Source organism: Schistocerca piceifrons, chromosome 4 (assembly GCF_021461385.2).
Source record: "Schistocerca piceifrons isolate TAMUIC-IGC-003096 chromosome 4, iqSchPice1.1, whole genome shotgun sequence".
NCBI classification, from domain to species: Eukaryota; Metazoa; Arthropoda; class Insecta; order Orthoptera; family Acrididae; genus Schistocerca; species Schistocerca piceifrons.
Genome location: NC_060141.1, coordinates 185,250,254 through 185,270,365, shown reverse-complemented (window position 1 = coordinate 185,270,365; position 20,112 = coordinate 185,250,254). Strand labels below are relative to the sequence as shown.

Here is a 20,112-nt window from a genome sequence, read left to right as displayed (position 1 = left end):
CCAAGCAGGAAAAAGCAGCAACTTCACATATTGTTTTATTTTAGTTCAGTAGATGAACAAATGTGGTTGATATGGCTCAAAATATTTGTAGATTGGTGGTGAGAGTGCCACTGGTAGACAGCAGGACAAGAAAATGGTTCTGCCATTTCTAAGAGGTTTTTTTTTTTTTTTTTTTATCGAGTCCATTTCACTTGAGAAAATGCCACTGTGCCGACATTTGAGTATTAAACCATTATATGTTCAGAAAATAATGTATGGTTACTGCAGGGCAGAAATGAAAATCTAAAAACATCAGCAGGAGGATTTGTGTGTATCTTCATGCTCATTATCAGTTAAGCAGAACTGCCATTCATGATAATTGATTGTGCCTTACATGAAAAATAATGAAAAATGATCACCAAAACCTCAACAAAAAGAAACTTTTATCCAAAAAAATTAATTTATTCCACATATGACAATGAATTCACTTGATATGATACAGATACACTTTTGAGGAATGTAAGCATGAATTACGGACAACTTAGATGTATTGTGTTATATATATTGTGACCACAATTACAGAAAAAATATTGGGAGCGGCAACATCAAATGCTGCTTTAAGTAATGCATATCCATGTTAACTCATCGCTAAAATGACCAAAGCAGCTCCCCAAAAGCTACTTTGGTTGATGAGTTGACACCCCTCAAGCATGTACTCTGATTCCCACCTTGTATGTTGTCTCTCCAGGTCACTCATCAAGCTGTGCTATACATTTTACCCCTTTCCATTTGGACTCTCACATAACTGTTGAGATAATATACAGAGATGTCAACATTGCAATGCTAATATAAATCAACTCTCTTCTCTGAGTTAGCTTGTTTTTTTCAGGTGATAGATAGTAGACAAATGTAATGGAATATTTGAGTTCACTTTGCTTTCCTGAGCAGCATTATTATGACAATGTATATAAGAGGGATTTTGGGAACTTCAGAATTTTATTTATTTATTTATTTTTATTTATAGTTTTGTTCTGATATTCACAATTTTTTACTTAAAGGAAACATGTTGTTGGAAGACTGTTACATTAGTGTGGTTCTTGTCAATGCAAAGAATTTTTGGCATTCTGTTTCAAATATTACACTAATTTGTTACATATACAGAGAAAAGTCAAACAAAAAATCACCTCCTATTAGGATAAGATCATTGTTGGTTTAATATTATATTTTTAACTGTTGTGTAGATCCGGATGCATCTCACCCCTCTGGAGATCATGTCTTCATTGATAGCAGCAGTGACACATGACCTTGACCACCCAGGCGTCAACCAGCCTTTCCTGATTGCAACTTCCAATCACCTGGCTGCCCTCTATGAGGTCCGTATTACATTGCGAGGGACGTCGTAGCTCTGCATGGTGTGTTGCATTCTGTCCTCATACTGTTACCTAGTTTCACCATTTGTTCCAATAAGGTAGTTCAGTTGGACACATACTTTTATTTCAGAATAAGTTTTAAGTTGCTTAAAGATATTGTTAAATTAATTACCTTAAGCAGATGCTAAATAATTCAGAAAATGTACCTACCACTCCATTGTTATTACAGCACTAGTATTTCATTGCATGGCACATACACTTGCAACATGGGTAAGCCTATCATTACTGTGACCTCATTTTTTAAAGAGTGTACCTGAAATTGCTTTCATTACAAATATAAAAAAGATATTTTGAAATCTGAGAAAGAAGGCCTTAGCATTTTTAATAAATGATGATATCTGACAGCAGATGCTTCTTATAACTATGCTCTTCAATGATAATCTGTAACATTAAGCTTTTATGCAGTTGAAGTTTGGCAATATTGTGTTGAAGTTAATATTCATTATATTTTATTTGACAATTGTATCTGTTTCAGCATGCTCAATCTTTCTCACCTCTCTCTGTAATTAAGGTAGAGATCTCTTGTTAACTAACAATAATTTAAAGCCTCTTAGTTACATGATTTTCATTTGTTAGTATACTGTTTATAACTAGCTTTGAAGTTTCATTCCATTTCCTCAAATGCACAGTAGATTAATACTTGATTCATCAAAATACTGAAATCTGTAGTTTTATCTTTCTCTTATTCATTTCAGATTTTAATTTGCATGTGTTTATTGAGAATTCTCATTTCAAATTAGACCAATTATTGTTTATCCAAATCTTTTAAGATCTTTTGAGATTGCTGTAATGTAACAATGAAAGACTGAATTAAATCTAATTTTTAAAATATGTTAACAATAGTGTCATATAATAGTGCTGTTAGCTTTATATCTGACACAGATGACCATCATTTATATTCATTGCATCGTATGTGTAGCAGTTAATCATAAGTGCAAAGGGATAGGCAAGGAAAGCTGTAGAAGTCTTCAGATGATCTGTACCCCAACATAAAATAATGTACATGTGTATATTTATTCATTATAATTCCTATTTTGACAAAGGCTTCAGCATGATACTGAAGAGAGATATAAATTGAGTTACCAGTTTTGCAGATCTCTCTGTTGCTGCAATCTTTATTATTTTTTATTTTCTTTTATATCTGGACTGGCAGTAACCTTCCTTTTCATTTCTTTTCCTTTCATTTTTAAGAGCTTATTGCATTTATATTACATTGTTGAACTAAAAGATTAGCTGGCTTGCAAGGAATTATGATGTAAAAGTAGTTCTTAGTTGTTATGAGCTGAAATGTTTACCTCAGTGAATATGAATATCCTAAATCCAGGAAGAAATGCTGAACAGATTTCTATTTGCAGACTTATTTAGTGACTAACTGATTTAATTTTGAAGGCTGTTTCTATGGACTATGATTAATAAGAACATCTATAGTCTGCATATATTGGCGCAAAGTTTTGGTTTTTCATTTTCACTCACAGTAGAATTGCATTAAGAAGTAAAAATTGCAGGCACTATGCTGTGTAAATGTGAACAGGGAGCTTCCTGTGTGTTGTCTCTGAAAAAAAAAGAAAAATGACAAAGAAGCATATCTATTAGAAGTAGGAAATACTTACTTTGTTGCAGGGTCTGTGGTATTGTGATGTACTTTGCATGGCCCCTCAGACATGTGTGCATGTCGGAAGGAACAGGTGCTGCACCAGTCGACAGCTGTATGACATATGAGAACCATATTTGCTTTGCAAATTTTGCTAATATTTAGCTACACTATCCATTAGTGACAATGTAAATTTGTGCATGAGTATCTGTAGAGTATAGGATGTAGACGAAAGTGGTGACATATAGAAGTTTGGGTCCACAAGGGGAGTGGCCGAGATAGACAAGGCAACCATTCACATAAAGTGGTAGATCTGGTTTCAACTACTGACTCATGAAGAAATTTTCATTGTCGCCAATGCATAGCGAGGCCAAAGTTCAGCAATGTTTGCAAATGTGAATGTGATTCTCTTATTTCATACAGTTGTTGATCACTGCAGTGCAGGCATGTCTGAAGGACATTGTAAAGTACATTAGAACAACATAGACACTCCACTATAGTATTTCACGCCTAATAACTGGGCTTTGATTTTAATTATATACATCACTTCTTATATGGAACCCACAGTATCTGTGCAAGTATAGGATGTAGTCAAAAGTGGCGACATAAGGAAGTTAGAATCCATCTGGGGAGCTACTTTTTAGGTTAGTAAACCCTCTCGACTCCAGGAGGTGCAACTCCCATCACAACTGACATAAAGCAGAAAATAATACTCCTTAGCTTTCAGCACTGCACCTTACTTCTTGAGACTGTGTGGGGAAGGTTGAAAAAGGGTTTAGGTAGTAATAGATCACTCACCGTAGGCTGAGAGGGGCACATCTGTTGTGAGGTGGAAGGAAATCAGAGGTGAAGGAAAAACTGTCAGAGAGGTTAGGGGTTTCAGAAATAGTAGAACAGTAAGCACTGTGACAGCTTCAGATGAGATACTGTGTAGTGTAAGAAGTAAAGAGGAATTAAAAGAGGAAGAGAGAGAGAAATGTGGAAAGAACAATGCAATTAAGGAATAGGAAGAGAGAGAGAGAGAGAGAGAGAGAGAGAGAGAGAGAGAGAGAGAGAGAGAGTGTGTGTGTGTGTGTGTGTGTGTGTGTGTGTGTGTGTGTGTGTGTGTGTGTGTGTGTGTAAGGGCGCAGGGCATATGGAGATAAAATTCCAAAAGCCCCTATAAATTAAGCTAATCCAGGAGGGTGGCAGGATGAGAAGATACAGGGTGTTCCACTCAAACCTCCCTGATTTCAGAGACCCAGGAAAAAAAAAAGAAAAAAACCACAGTAGATACGACAATGAAAAATGCAGCGCATTGTAGAGCATCTCAAAGAATTTATTTATTTATCGTCAGTACACATCTACATGTGAACCATTTGTGGCACAAAGAATATCGGGTCTATATTCAATTTCTTGCCAAGTTCTTTGTAACATTTCCTCTGTTATTGTTGCGATCGCATTAGTGATATGAAGTCGCAATGTAGGAATATCCTCTACTTTGGTCACATATACACAGTCATTCAGGAATCCCCACATGAAGAAATCAAGTGGCATAATGTCAGGTGAACGTGGTGGTCAGGAAATGGGTCCACTACATCTGGTCGAACAATTGGGAAATTTCCTATCCAGAAACTTGTGAACAGCTGTTGACCAATCTGGCAGAGCTCCATCTTGTTGAAAAATGATTTTCGGTTGCAAATCTTGTATTTGAGGGTACAGAAACTGCTCCAACATGTCCAGATACACTGACCCATTCACTGTTTGTTTCGCAAAGAAGAATGATCCAACAATCCTGTCATGCGTTAGCACACACCAGACATTTAATTTAGGGCTATCATGAACATGTTAAATAACAATATGCGGATTTTGTGAACCCCAAATCCAAACATTATGCCTATTAATTCTTCCTGATAGATGAAAGATTGCCTCATCTGAGAATAAACATCTTTCCAGGAAGCTGGCATCCATATCAATGTGCTGCCGCATATCTGCAGCAAATTGTTGTTGGCGTGGTTTGTCGTTTGGCATCAGATGTTGCAGAATTTGCACTTTGTAAGCACACACATGAAGACGATGGTGAACTACACAATGCAATGCTGATCGAGGTACATCTAATTGCCTAGATGCTTCACAAATTGACTTATGTGGGCTTCTGAGAAATGTTTGTCTGATGTCCTCCACTGTCTCTTCTGAAACTCCATAACGTGCACCACCAGAATGTTTCAGAACACTTCCTGTTGCCAGAAACTTCCTATACCATTCCTTAATTGTTTTCACATCAAGTGGATCTCATTCATACACATGACAATAATTTCTTTGACAGTAATTGGCGATTTTGTTTTGGCAAACCACACTACTGCTTGCACGCCCTGCTGTGGAGTTGCCATTTTCACTTCATGCGACCATGTTGGACACTGGCAATGATACTTGGCCCTTCTGATGTGGGAATATAGATTCTTTGAGATGTTCTACAATGTGGTGCATTTTTCATTGTCGTATCTACCTTTTTTTATTCCCAGCTGTGTGGCTGGATTGAAGAGTTTTTAGCAAACAGAACACAGCATGTTGTTCTGAATGGAGAGATGTCTACAGACGTTAAAGTAACCTCTGGCATGCCACAGGGGAGTGTTATGGCACCACTGCTTTTCACATTATATATAGATGACCTAGTAGATTGTGTCGGAAGTTCCATGCGGCTTTCCGCGGATGATGCTGTAGTATACAGAGAAGTTGCAGCATTAGAAAATTGTAGCAAAATGCAGGAAGATCTGCAGCGGATAGGCACTTGTTGCAGGGAGTGGCAACTGACCCTTAACATAGACAAATGTAATGTATTGCGTATACATAGAAAGAAGGATCCTTTATTGTATGATTATACGATAGTAGAACAAACACTGGTAGCAGTTACTTCTGTAAAATATCTGGGAGTATGCATGCGGAACGATTTGAAGTGGAATGAGCATATAAAATTAATTGTTGGTAAGGCGGGTACCAGGTTGAGATTCATTGGAAGAGTCCTTAGAAAATGTAGTCCATCAACAAAGGAGGTGGCTTACAAAACACTCGTTCGACCTATACTTGAGTATTGCTCATCAGTGTGGGATCCGTACCAGATTGCCAGATTGGGTTGATGGAGGAGATAGAGAAGATTCAAAGAAGAGTGGCGTGTTTCGTCACAGGGTTATTTGGTAAGTGTGATAGCATTATGGAGATGTTTTGCGAACTCTGCAAGAGAGGCACTCTGCATCGCGGTGTAGCTTGCTGTCCAGGTTTCGAGATGGTGCGTTTCTGGATGAGGTATTGAATATATTGCTTCCCCCTACTTATACCTCCCAAGGAGATCACGAATGTAAAATTACAGAGATTTGAGCACGCACGGAGGCTTTCCGGCAGTCGTTCTTTCCGCGAACCATACGCAACTGGAACAGGAAAGTGAGGTAGTAACAGTGGCACGTAAAGTGCCCTCCGCCACACACCATTGGGTGGTTTGTGGAGTATAAATGTAGATGTAGATGTAGATATAGATGTAGGAGTAGGAGATACTGTAGCTGACTGGTTGTTGCTGGATTGAGGTTTCAGTGAGAGCCTTGATGAGAGGTGTACATCAACATCCATAAATACAGCTTTTGATGGAGACTAGGTGAATATGTATCGGAAAAAGGAGTTACATTTTGCAGGAAATTCAGGAGATGGTCATCATTGCACGTCTAGACCACAAATACATCATTGATGAATCTGTATCAAGCCAGGAACAACAACTTCTGGGTGTTGAGGAATCCCTCTTCCATGGTACCCTTGAGAAGTTTGGCATGGGATGGTGCCATCAGTCTGATTGGACGTTGAGTCATGAGGAATGTAGCAGTAAAGCCATATCCACAGAGAAAATTATACTGGAATGGTCTGCCATCAGATGAGGGGTGGTTTGGAGCTCAACACAATTTTTTCAGAAAAGAATTGGGTGCTGATGATAGGTGTCGGGGCTCCCTGGAGTACCTGGAGGAATAATTGTTCAGGGAGAGAGGGGAAGCTGATACTTTCAGATTGAAGTCAGTATCCTACAAACTACAATTTTTATTACTTCACAGTTTGTTGGTCTGGAAGCTGTAGCTGCAGGGTACGACCAGCTTCCAGCCGTACCCCACTATCCGGCCTGCGCTCTAGCGGAAACGTCCCCTGGAAAATGACCAGAAAGGTATGCATCCACCCCCTGCTGCCATGAACCAGTTGAAGAAGGCAGTGATAGCTGTGGTGTGGGTGGGTCCATCTCCATAGGTAGGGCGAGAGGAGGCGAAGGCTCTGGGCTCTGTCTCCATCCCATCATCCTACAGTGTCGTACTGACACCTTCTGGCGAGTACTGTGGCCGCGCTGTCCTCTGGACCCATGAATCTGCCGGAAGAGAGACTGAAAGATCATCATGTACGTGACAGAGATGAAGTTGATTTTGATGGCAGCACTGCAAACCATGTGGACCTGAAACAAGATACAGGCAGGCGCCTAGTCGACGGATGATCTCACCTCGCACCCACTGTCTGGTGCTACTAAAAACTGTATAAAAGACAATATCATGTGGCATGAAGCGATATTGTGGCCTTCTTGTGGTGCCAGATGTTGAGGGGGGTGGGGGGGTGGAGCAGATGGAGCAGTGTATGATGGCGGCGGCCATGAAGCAATTCTCCTGGCAATGGTCCATCTCGTGGGTGTGAATGATACGAGGCAAGAAACAGTTGCAATGCGTGATCCCTGGTGTGTGCGGAGGGAAGTTTGGCAGTCTGCTGCTTGAATGCTCTGACAAAACATTCTGCGTCGCTGTTTGGCTGTGGATGGAACAGTGCACTAGTTAGATACTGTATACCGTTGCGTTCACAGAATGTTTGAAATTCATGTGATGTGAACTGAGGTCCATTGTCTGCTACTGTTAATTTAGGTAAACCTTCTAGGCAAAAAATCAAAGACAACACCTGAATTGTGCTACGTGTTGTCAAGTTCATGGGCACAGCAAAAGGAAACTTGCTGTATGAGTCAATCACAATTAACCAGCGAGTGTTCCAAAAGGGTCCCGCAAAGGCTATGTGCACATGTTGCCATGGCGATTGCAACTTGGGCCAAGCAGAGAACTTTGGTGATGGAGCAGACTTATTTTCTGCACATGCATGACACTGTGAAGTCACCTGTTCTATGTGGGCATCCAAGCCCTGCCAAGTACAGTGTCAACGTGCTAACTGTTTTGTACAAACCATTCCCCAATGTCCTTGGTGAAGTAACTGCAACATTTCTTTTTGCAAAACTTTAGGGATGAATACACATGATTGTCCAGTGTCACTTCGAACGAGAATCACACCTTTCTGTACAGCAAGGCTATGCCAACGTGCAAAGTATCAGTACACTACAGAATTCTTTATTTTATTCAAGGAGTGAGGCCAAGATATGTGAATATAATTGAGCAAAATGTTCAAATTGGGATCAGCTTCCTTGACCTGTGCAATTTTCTTATAGTCCAGCAGAAAAGACTGAAGCAATTCAGAATCCTGAGCATCGATGTGATAGCAAGATGCAGCAGAAGCATCAAAGTCTGTGTGAGGTCCAATCAGAAGATGTGAAAGCGCGTCCGCCTTACCACGTTGAGCTATTGGACGATACACAATCTCGTACTGATATTGAGACAACAACAAAGCCCATCTTCGCAATTTTTGGGCAGTTCATACAGGGACCAGTTTCGTCAGATGAAACAAAGATTGCAAAGGCTTGTGAATAGTTACCAAGTAGAATTTTGTGCCATACAAATTGTGGTGGAATTCTGTGACACCATACACAATAGCCAATGCCTCTTTTTCAATTTGTGAATAGTTACACTGAGCTTTGGATAAAACTTTTGATGCAAAAGCAATAGGTCTGTCTTTATCACCAATTCTGTACAAAACCAGTGCACTGATTCCATAAGAGGAAGCATCAATTTGCAATACAACTGGTTTTTCAGGATCAAAGTGAACTAAGCATTGATCACTGAGCAGTGCATCTTCAGTTTTTGAAAAGCTAGTTGGCACTCATCTGTCCAAACAAAGGGGACATTCTTGCAATGCAATGAAGCCATGATTTGTTCAGCATTCAGTGTGTACCGAATATAATAGTTCATTTTCCCTAAAACTGACTGCAGTTCTGTAATATTGTGAGGAACTGGCAAGTCTCATATGGCTAACAGATGCGACTGCAGAGGATTTACACCTTGACTGTTTATGACATGACCAAGAAACTGCAATTCTGGTTAAAAAAAAAATCACACTTGTCCAGTATACGCTTTTGTCCTGCATCAGATAACAAATGAAAAAAAGCACGTAAATTTGCAGTATGTTGTTCAGGTGTATGACCTGCTACTACAGTATTGTCCAAATAGTTTGAACGGTTTGGCACCTGTCCAGTCAGCTGTTCCAAATACCGTTGAAAAATGGCGGGTGCAGAAGCACTGCCAAAAGGCAAACACAAATATTTAAGCAAGTCCAAGTGAGTATTCACTACACACACTTTTTGAGATTCTTCATTGAGCAGTATACCAAGATAAGCATCACGCAAATCAGGTTTTGAAAAATAGCATCCAGTGCCTAATTTGTCCATGAGATTTCCTGGGTGTGGTAGTGGATAAGTATCAATGACTGTTTATGGGTTGACTGTAGACTTAAAGTCAACACAGAGGCAAATGTGACCTGAAGATTTGGGAAGTAAAACCAGTGGACTTACCCTTCACTAGCTGATATGGGCATAACAACTCCGCTGTCTTGCAATTCTTTTTCAGCCATGAGTTTGTCCCGTAATGCAATGGGAACAGTTTTGGCCCAGAAAAATTTCAGCTGAGCATTTTCTTTCAGCATAATATGTGCAACGTTAGCTTTGCCTAAACCTTCAGAAAAGAGTTCCAAGAAGTCTTTTAGCAAGCTAGCTACACTGTCTTTTGCATTGAATGCTGACATTGACGGCACATTGTCGTGAATGTTAAAGCCACACAAGTCAAAAGAATGTTCTCACACTCATGTGACTGTAGCACTGTAAATGTCACTGTTCATGTATGCGAGCGATACATAGCAGGCAAAGTACATGTTCCGAGAAAGGGAATGTCTTGTCCATTATAAGCTTTCAGTTGCGTGATAGTTACAGACAGCATGGGGAGCCTAACAGTTCATATGTGCGACGATTGGGCAATGTCATGGAGGCACCCGTGTCCAACTGAAATTTCCCACATTTCCGACAAATAAGTAAATGAACAAAAAGTTTGTTTGACTGACACATCACAGATGAATCTGCGTACTTGCTAGTTGCAGACTTTGAATATACTGCATGGGCCTTGTGACAAGAGTTTTGTGAGTGGGCTGAATGCTTATGTTTGTTCCATTGCAAACATACACATTGCTCATGTCCTTCCCTACCACAAGCGTAACACTGAGCTTGTCGGGAGCGGCAGTCTTGGCATTTGTGCCGTGTATAACACCGAGGGCAAGACTTAATTTTGTTCACCTGGGTAGTCGCCTGTCTACATGGTGTGAACGGTTGTTTACCCAGTGTGGCTAGTGCACACCGCTGTTGCGGAATGGGGTGATCGCAACTAAGGGACTCAAACCGACAAATAGCTAAATGCTTAAATGTATGAGCCGACAAGGCACCGGAATCATACTATTCTAATATTTGCACTACCTGCTGAAATGATGGATCAGACTGTTCCTCAAAATTTGTTCTCTGATTTTAACATCAGGCCCATTATACACGATCACGCAATATAATGTCTGAATATAAGCACCACAAGCACATTTAAATTTGCATTTTCTTGTCATACCCTGAAAATCTGTTACCCACTCGCGATATTTGTTCTGACCGTTTTTTGCAATAAAAGAACTGATACCTAGCTGCTACCACATTCACTTGTTGGTCACAATAGTTTGTTAGGGAGCTGATAATCTGGTTGTAATTAAGTTCACTCAGTGTGGCGCTCAGAAAAGGTTTGTGTTTTATTATAAACCAAGAAAAATATGTTAATCATTAACTACACATAGGTCTGAAAAACAACTCTCTCCATTATGTCCTTCCCTCACAAAGACACCATAATAATAACTGAACTGACACAGCTTTTAAAATTTTTACTTTTTCATTTTCCATAAACATATCTTTTATTCAGTAAAGCACTAGATGTTTTGGCATTGCTAATGCTGGCTGACTATAATAATATTTTCTCAGTCTAATTAATTTATGTAAAAAAATTAAATTTCTTTTATCCTCATTGTAAAACCATAAGACAGTTTTATCAATTCTCACTTCTCACAAAATATTCTCATCTTACAGTTCATCACTAAACACCATCATTAAAAATAAATTCACCTTACAGAAACATTCATTTTCTCATTACCATGTTACAGATTCCAAATGCAGCATTATGACATTCAACTTACTATATACCACAAAGAAAATCATTTCCAGAACTGAATAAATGCTCAGGAGGAATTGATTGAGCCTTTAACTTTAGGGTTACTCTAAACATTGACCAATAACACTGTAAAAAATTAAACTAATTACTTCTCATGAAAGAACATAATAAAATATAAATCATGACTTATTTATAACCTGTATAAAAGTAACACAGTACATGCAAAAATAGTAAGTTACCACATGTAAATTATTTGCACATAAGTGTTTGAAAAATCAGTAACCGCATAGTTATTTTATTTACATGTGGTAGAAAATATTTCGTGTGTGTGTGTGTGTTTCCCTGGTGTCGTCCACCCCCCCCCCCCCCCGGCCCCCCCCCTCGCCCCCCCCCCTGCCCCCCCCCTGCCCCCCCCCCCCCCCACTTCCGACTCTGACCAAAATCTACCTAAACATCCTTCCTCAAACTCACATAGGTTGTGCCATCATTAGTGTATTGATTTGAGCTTAATGCTTCACCTTCCAGAATCTTGTTAACAAACTTGATTTTCATAGTCATATTAGATTGTATTGTATTGTATTGTATTGTATTTATTGGTCCAGTAAATCTTACATGTACAGTACAGCACATCAGATATTGGACAGGTCAAAGTATATCTTATAATTAAAACACTTTAGAGACTAGAAAATTATGTTCACAAAATTTTACAGCACTTCATATACTGGGCAAGTCAATGTGTGAGTTATAATTAAACCACATTAGAAACTTGAAGTTTACAACTGAATACATGTATAAGCCAATATTAACGATTAAAGTATTTGCATGATCCTCACTTAAGCTCTAAGGATTTTTGAGGAACTCTTCTACACTATGAACTGACATGTACACTAGAGAATTACATTCACAGAATTTTACTTCATATACTGGGCAAGTCGCTATACAACTTATACTTGAACCCCATTATAAACTTGAGAATTACATCTGAATGTATTTATAGGCCAATATTAATGGTTACAGTATTTGCATAATCATCACTTAGACTCCCGAGGATTTTGGAGGAACTCTTCCACACTATAAAAGCAATGTGTCAACAGATATTCTTTTAATGCTGCTTTAAAATTTTTTACATCTGTCATTACTTTAATTTCTCTTGGCAATTTATTGTAGATAATTTTTCCATGGTGTAATGTTCCTTTTTGGCACAAACTGGTTTTTGTATGGAGTACATGAAAGTCAGTTTTCTGTCTTGTATTATGATGATGGACATTTTCATTTTTGGGGAGGATACTAGGATTTGTTATTGTATATTTCTTTATAAACATTGCACTTTCAAATAGGAAAATACATGGAAGGGGAAGAATCCCCATCCTTTTAAATAATGGTCTACATGGTTTGTTCCTTTTTATTCCAGCCATGATTCTCACTATTCTCTTTTGCATCCTGAAGAGTTTTAGGCAGGATGGCGAGTTACCCCAAAAAGTGATCCCATATTTTAGGACAGAATGTATATTAGAATAGTAAACTGTCATTAGACAGTCCTTATGACAGCAGTTTTCTAGCACTCTCATTAAATAACACATGGTACTTAGCTTCTTTAATATGTTGTCAATGTGAGTTTCCCATCTAAGATTATCCTGTAGCCAGACCCCCAGAAATTTTGTATTAGGCACACTTGCAATATCCGTGTCTGACATCTGAATTCTTATATCCTCTTCAATGTTTCTCTTGATATTATGAAAATTTAATGCTACTGTTTTGCTTTTATTTATTATTAGTTTGTTTTGGTTGAACCAGTTTACAACATTTGTTAATGCTTCAGACAGTCTTGTCTGTAGTATCTCTGCAGTCTTCCCGCTGACTAATATGCTTGTGTCATCTGCAAACTGGATAGTGCTATGGTACTGGTTGGCTGATGTTAGGTCATTTATATATAGCAAAAATAGGATAGGGCCCAGTACCGAGCCCTGCGGTACTCCATATTTTACTGCTTTATAATCAGAATAGTGTCTTGTTGATTTATTTTCTTTGTGAAAATGTATTTCTACTACTTGCTTGCGGTCAGTAAGATATGATCTAAGCCAGCTGTTAGGCATACCTCTGATACCAATTCTTTCAAGCTTCTGCAGCAATAGAGTGTGGTCTATGATGTCAAAAGCCTTAGACAGATCAAGGCATATGCCAGTTACTTTTTGTCCAGTATCAATTTTTTCGAGTACTTCACCCAGAAATTCATATATTGCTGTTTCTGTTGATCGGCCTTTCCGGAAGCCATGTTGGGTTGTGGATAATATTTTGCACTTTTCTAGAAAATCTAGCAACCTCTTATGAAAAATTTTTTCTAGTATTTTAGAAAATGTAGATAGCAAGGCAATAGGTCTATAATTGGCTATGTCTTCTTTCTTACCCTTTTTGAACAGTGGTTTTAGTTTCACTGTCTTTAAGCAGGAAGGAAAGACTCCATTTGTTAATGAACTGTTGAAAATGTGGGCTAATGGTATTGCAATGAGGTCCCCCACATTTTTAATGACATAATCTGGAATCTCATCCACACCTGTTGAAAATTTTGTTTTTAACTCTCTTATTGATAGTATAATTTCCTTTGGGTTGGTTGGAGTAAGAAATAGGGAGTTGCAGTTTCTATTTTGAATGGATGGTGTTGTAGCAGGATTTTTATTTGAAGATTTTATGTCAGATAGTAATTTTTCACTAATATTTGCAAAGTATGTATTAAAAGCATTGGCTACTTCTTCTGGGTTTGTAATTTTTTTGCCATCTTGGATTACCTGGAGATTTACATTTTGGGAGGTCTCGTTTCCTACTTGTTCTCTGACTATCTTCCACATGGCTTTCATTTTGTTCCTGGCCATTTTTATATGGTGATCATTTGCTGTTTTTTTAGATTCTTTTATGACTTTGTGAAGCACTCTCTTATAATTCTTGAAATGCGCCAGAAATTCTTCTGTAACATTTTGTGTTTTTGAGATTTCATAAAGTCTCCTCTTTTCAGCACATGATATTTTAATGCCTTTCGTCAGCCATGTAACATTTCTTTTTTTAGTTTTTAATGTTTGGTTTTTAACTGGAAAAGAAATATTGAAATAATGGGAGAATATTTCCATGAACATGTCAAACTTTTTACATGTGTCCTCATAGTTGTCTATATCATTCCATGTTTCTTTTTTCAGTAAGTGCCTTAAGTGTTCTAGGTTGTGCTTGTTAAAATTTCTACCTTTTCTTGTCATTTGTTGTTCAGTATTTCCTGCAGTGTCTACTGGGAATTCGATAAACTGTGCATAATGATCACTGAAACCTGTATTCATATTTCCAGATTTGTATAAATATTTATCTGTATTTATTAGTATCTGATCTATAGCACTGCTTGACGATTTGGTGACTCTGGTGGGGGATTTGATAGTTGTATGTATGTTGTAGGTTTTTAATAAGGCCTCAAGGTTTAATCTGTCTTTTGAGTTCTTGTTGAAATCTATATTAAAATCACCACATATGATGGTTGTTTTACTAACTATTTTTATACTGTTAAGTGCCTTCTCAAGATTTTCAATGAAAGTAGTTACGTTTCCATCTGGGCTTCTATATATGCAAATAACAATTATATTTAAATTTGTCAGTTCTGTAGCAGAAATTTCGAAGTTTTGCTCTTCCCCTAGCTGGTTAGTGAACTTTAAATTTTCGTGTTTGACGTCCTCTCTTACATATATGCATGTTCCTCCATGCATGGAGGTTTTCCTACAAAAAAAAAGATGAAAGGGTAAAGCCCTCTATCCTTGTGTGATGTAACATATTTTCGGATAACCAGTGCTCACTAACACATATAACAGACACTTCTTTTAGTTCATCTGCTAACAATATTTCTATCTCACTAACTTTATTTGATAAGGATTGTACATTTTGGTGCAGGAGCATAAATTTCGACGATGACTTATTTACTAGGTTGTTTTGGCCTACCTTATGTTCGACAGCTGCACATGACATATCATTTTTAACACTTTTACAATTGAAGTTTTCTTTCCAGAGCGATGTTTTAGAAGATGAAATCAACATTTCTCTGGAATCACTTGCCATAAAAAACGTTGTGGTTCTTTCCTGTTTCGTGTTGGGCGAGTTGACTTGTAGTGTGATGGCGTTTCTGCTGTAATTTTTGGAGTTGTAATTTGAGGAACCGCAACCAGGCTAGATGGGGATCCTCTTCTTGCCGCTTCAACACTTCCTGAAGTCATTGGAGTGATATTCTCTTTATTTGAAATTGGTGATTCCGTTGCTGCTGCTGCTGCAATTGGAGGCTGCACTAAGCCTGGCTGATTTCGGTTTAATTGTTCCATGATTGCATCGCACAGTGCTACTTTCCCTTTCGTGTTTCTGTGCAATCCATGGGTAGTGAAATTCTCTCTTTTTTGACTGTCTGCATTAATATATGTCACATTGCTGAAGAGCTTACATATTTTCTCGAACTTTCGGTTGGTTGCTTCGATTTCTGCATTTACACACGATGTTTTGATGAGATCATGTCTCATAGGGATGCTTATTACGAAAACTTTCATGTCCATAACTTTTGCCAATGTTTCCCTTAAAGATCGCAAAGCGAATTTTGCCTCGTTCTTGTAGACATCGTTTGCGCCAGCTAAAATAATGCAAGAGTTACAACTTCCATGGTTACTGTGTGTGTCAATATGCTGAGTAACTTCTCGCAGTGGAGCACCTGGCTTCACAAATCCAATAACACTTTCATTTATTAGTTTTTCGTTCATGATCTTTGCCAGTCCTTTTCCATGACTATCAGAAAATAAATAAATAATGCCAGCATCTTGTTTTTTACGTTGACTGTTTTCGTTTGTTGTTTTCGGTTCCGAAACTTTCGTTTGTATATCTGCTTCACTTTGTCTGTTCGTTTTTTCTGATAGCACACTGAATCTGTTTTTGCACACGATATTAGAATCAGTCAATAACTTTCTTTGAGAATTTGACAGTTTACTTTTCACTACCGGTATGTTTGGAAGTTCGCGATTTCGAGGAAAGTTTGATCTGTTTTCATGCTTCTCCGCTACCATGCTATAGTAGTTTGTTTGCACACGTTTTTGTTTACTTTCAGTTCCTTGCAACAGTTTTTCTTCAGATGGCTGTATTCCATGATTTACTACACTCGATTTTTGCACACTGTTTTTTTGTATTAAAGTTACACTGCTTCTTTGAGATTTATCTTCCTGGATAGAGTTTTCTTCGGTCACTGATTCCCACTTTCCTGTGGAGGCCGTGTCTTCTTGCTTCCCGTATTTTCCCGATTGAAGTTCTTTTATATCCTGTTTTAGAGTACCGATTATGAATTGTAGACTTTTTATACGTTCATTTAGCTTTGATATCTCGTCCTTACAACTCATACACGATTTCTTTTTTCCATCGAATTTTACTTTTTTTTTGCGGAGATACACGATTTACTTTAACACTAGCCGCCATCTTGTGAAAGATACAAGATTATCTCTTCAGTGATGCAGAAAATCTATAGGATGTGAAGTATCTTAACCTGAGAAGTTTTTCACTGGAATGTTGCAAAACATGGTACCAACATTGTTCAAAAGATTTCAGTTAACTACATCATTTGACAATTTTTCAACTTTTTTGCACAAAACAGAAACATTACTTTCTAGGGTGTCAGTTTTGGTGTTACTTAATTTTACATTTTCTGTGAGTTTCCTGTCTACTGTTTTCACATGTTCAACAAAACTACTTTCAATAAGGGGTAGTTTGGTGTCAACATTAGTTTCTGAAGTTGAAATTCAACTATTTACAATTTTGTCAACAGTTCTTATTTCCTCATGCACTTCTTCAAAAGCAATTTTGTTTCTGACTTCAGTAATCTCATGTTTGACATTTTTAACTTCATTATTAAATTTAAGTTCGGTGTCTTTCATTTTGAACTCCACAGATTCTACTCCACTGTGTAACCTCTCAATTTTTTGATTGATATCATTTAACTGAGCAGTGTTTTTACTGATTTAATCAAATAGCACTCCTATTGAATGACCAATTTCTGTGAACTGAATCTTATTATTATTGCTCATTTTCGTAACAATGACAGCATGGTACTTACACTGTGAGATCAAAAGTATCCGAGTACCTGGCTGAAAATGACTTAAAAGTTCACGGCGCCATTAACTTAAAAGTTCAATGCTGGAATTCAGTATGGTGTTGACCCTCACTTAGCCTTGATGACAGCTTGGTAGCACTGAGGAGAGATATCAATATCGGTCGATGAGGCCTGGCATGAAGTTTGGGTTCCAGAACATCCCAAAGATGTTCTGTAGGATTCAGGCCAGGACTCTGTGCAGGCTAGTCAATTACAGTGATGTTATTGTCATGTAATGACTCCATGACCCCACCACAGGCTGTGCATGATGAACAGGTGCTTGATGGTGTTGAAAGATCCAGTTGCCATCCCAGAATTGCTCTTCAACAGTGGAAAGCAAGAAGGTGCTTAAAACATCAATGTAGGCCTGAGCTGTGATAGTGCCACACAAAACAACAAGGGGTGTAAGCCCCCTCCATGAAATACACGACCACACGATAACACCACCGGCTCTGAATTTTACTGTTGGCACTACATACGCTGGAAGATGACGTTCACTGGGCATTCGTCATACCCACACCTTGCCATCGGATCGCCACATTGTGTACCGTGATTCGTCACTCCACACAACATTTTTCACAGTTCAATTGTCCAATGTTTATGCTCCTTACACCAAGCGAGGCGTCATTTGGCATTTACTGTCGTGATGTGTGGCTTGTGAGCAGCCCCTCAACCAGCAAATGAAAGTTTTCTTTCCTCCTGCCTAACTGTCATAGTACTTGCAGTGGATCCTGATGCAGTGTGAAATTGCTGCGTGATGATCTGGGTAGGTGTCTGCCTATTATACGAGGGCTGTATTTTTCTTTTTTTTTTTTTTTTCAACCTCCGATTGGCTGTAAATAAAAGAAAAATGTACAGAAAATAATAATTTTACTACCAAAAATTCAGTAAAGTCTTAGCTTATTTTTCTACATAATCGCCAAAACGATTGAGGCACTTGTCATACCATGACACAAGCTTTTTGATGCCTTCCTCGAAGAATGTTGCCGCCAGTGAGGACAGGTAAGTCTTGACGGCATCCTGAAGTTCTTCGTTAGTTGCGAAGCTTTGCCCACCTAACCATGACTTCAGTTCTCGGAGCAGGTGATACTCAGTTGGTGCTAGGTCCGGGCTGTATGGTGGATGTTCAAAAACTTCCCATTTAAATATTTTGAGGAGGTCTTTTGTCATATTGGTACTGTGTGGTCGGGCATTGTCATGGATCAAAACAACGCCAGACAAAAACATTCCTCTGCGTTTGTTTTGAATGGTTCTGCGGAGACGACATAAAGTTTCACAATAAACTTCCTTGGTTATCGTCGTAGCTTGCTCCATAAAGACCACCAGCAGCACTCCTTTATGGTCCCAAAACACAGTGGCCATTGTTTTTCTTTTCGTCAGTGAATGTTTAAACTTTTTTGGCTTGCTTGGGGAAGCTGTGTGCATCCACTGCTTTGATTGTTCCTTTGTTTCAGGATTGTCATAGAGGACCCACGTTTCATCACCAGTAACAATTGACTTAAAAAAGCGTTTCCCTCATTGGCATAATGTGTGAGAAACGATAATGCTGACTCCATCCTTTGTGTTTTGTGGTCGGTACTCAGCAATTTTGGGATCCAACATGCACACAATTTCTGATAGCCTAGGTCTTGAGTCACAATTGTGTACAAAGCAGACCTTGAAATGTCTGGAAATTCATCAGACAGTTCGCTAATTGTAAACCTTCGTTTGCATCTCACCGCCTGATCAACACGCTCAATGAGGCCTACAGTGGCAACAGCCTTGCGACCTAGTTCACCTTCATCATGTACGTCTGTTCGTCCTTCTTTGAATTTTCAACACCATTCCTGAACACTACTATCACTCATAACGTTGTTACCATACACGTTGCTCATTCTGTGATGGATTTCCACAGCACTACATCCTTCTGCTTGCAGAAAATGGATTACACTTTGTAACTCACGTTTGGCGGGATCATCAAGCATAACAGCCCTCGTACGTTATTACCTCCTTCAACTGTCAGCGGTCTCTGTCAGTCAACAGACGAAGTTGGCTTGTACGCTTTTGTGCTGTACATATCCCTTTATGTTTCCACTTCACTGTCGCATTGGAAACAGTGGACCTATGGATGTTCAGGAGTGTGGAAACCTCATGTACTGACATATGACATAAGTGACACCCAATCACCTGACCACGTTGGAAGTCCATGAGTTCCGCGAAATGCCCCGTTCTGCTCTCTCACAATGTCTAGTGAGTACTGAGGTGGCAGTAGATGGCAGCACAATGCACCTAATATGAAAAATGTATGTTTTTGGGGGTGTCCACAGTGTATGTCATTATCATCATCTCATTTTAATTCATCCGTTAGTTTGTCTTGTTTTACTAGTTTGTCACTGCACTACATAAGTCTCCCATGTCTGTATTATTCTGTATTGTTCCAGAATCTTCAGTGACTGTCATTCACCAAAAAAGAAAAAAGAAATAAAATATTTCCGGTACTTAACTTTCGTGTCGGATGTCGATGTTGTTGTGGTTCACCCCACCTTTTTTTTTTTCCATCCTTTTCTTCTTCTTGTTCGCAAACTCCTTTTTTGCTGTTATTATTGCTGT

General features: G+C 38.6%; 1 protein-coding gene across 4 annotated transcripts in view; it reads left to right on the top strand.

Annotated features, from left to right (window-relative positions):
- The window catches only part of LOC124796435 (cAMP-specific 3',5'-cyclic phosphodiesterase 4A-like), a 323,597-nt gene that overhangs the window by 94,336 nt on the left and 209,149 nt on the right, over window positions 1–20,112 (top strand). For 3 of the 4 annotated variants that reach the window (XM_047260626.1, XM_047260625.1, XM_047260624.1), the window contains exons 5-6: window positions 1,221–1,352; window positions 1,885–1,920. In XM_047260626.1, the coding sequence (XP_047116582.1) occupies window positions 1,221–1,352; window positions 1,885–1,920 (168 nt within the window). The remainder of the gene's footprint in view (window positions 1–1,220; window positions 1,353–1,884; window positions 1,921–20,112) is intronic. The other variant, XM_047260627.1, reaches the window with a different exon arrangement.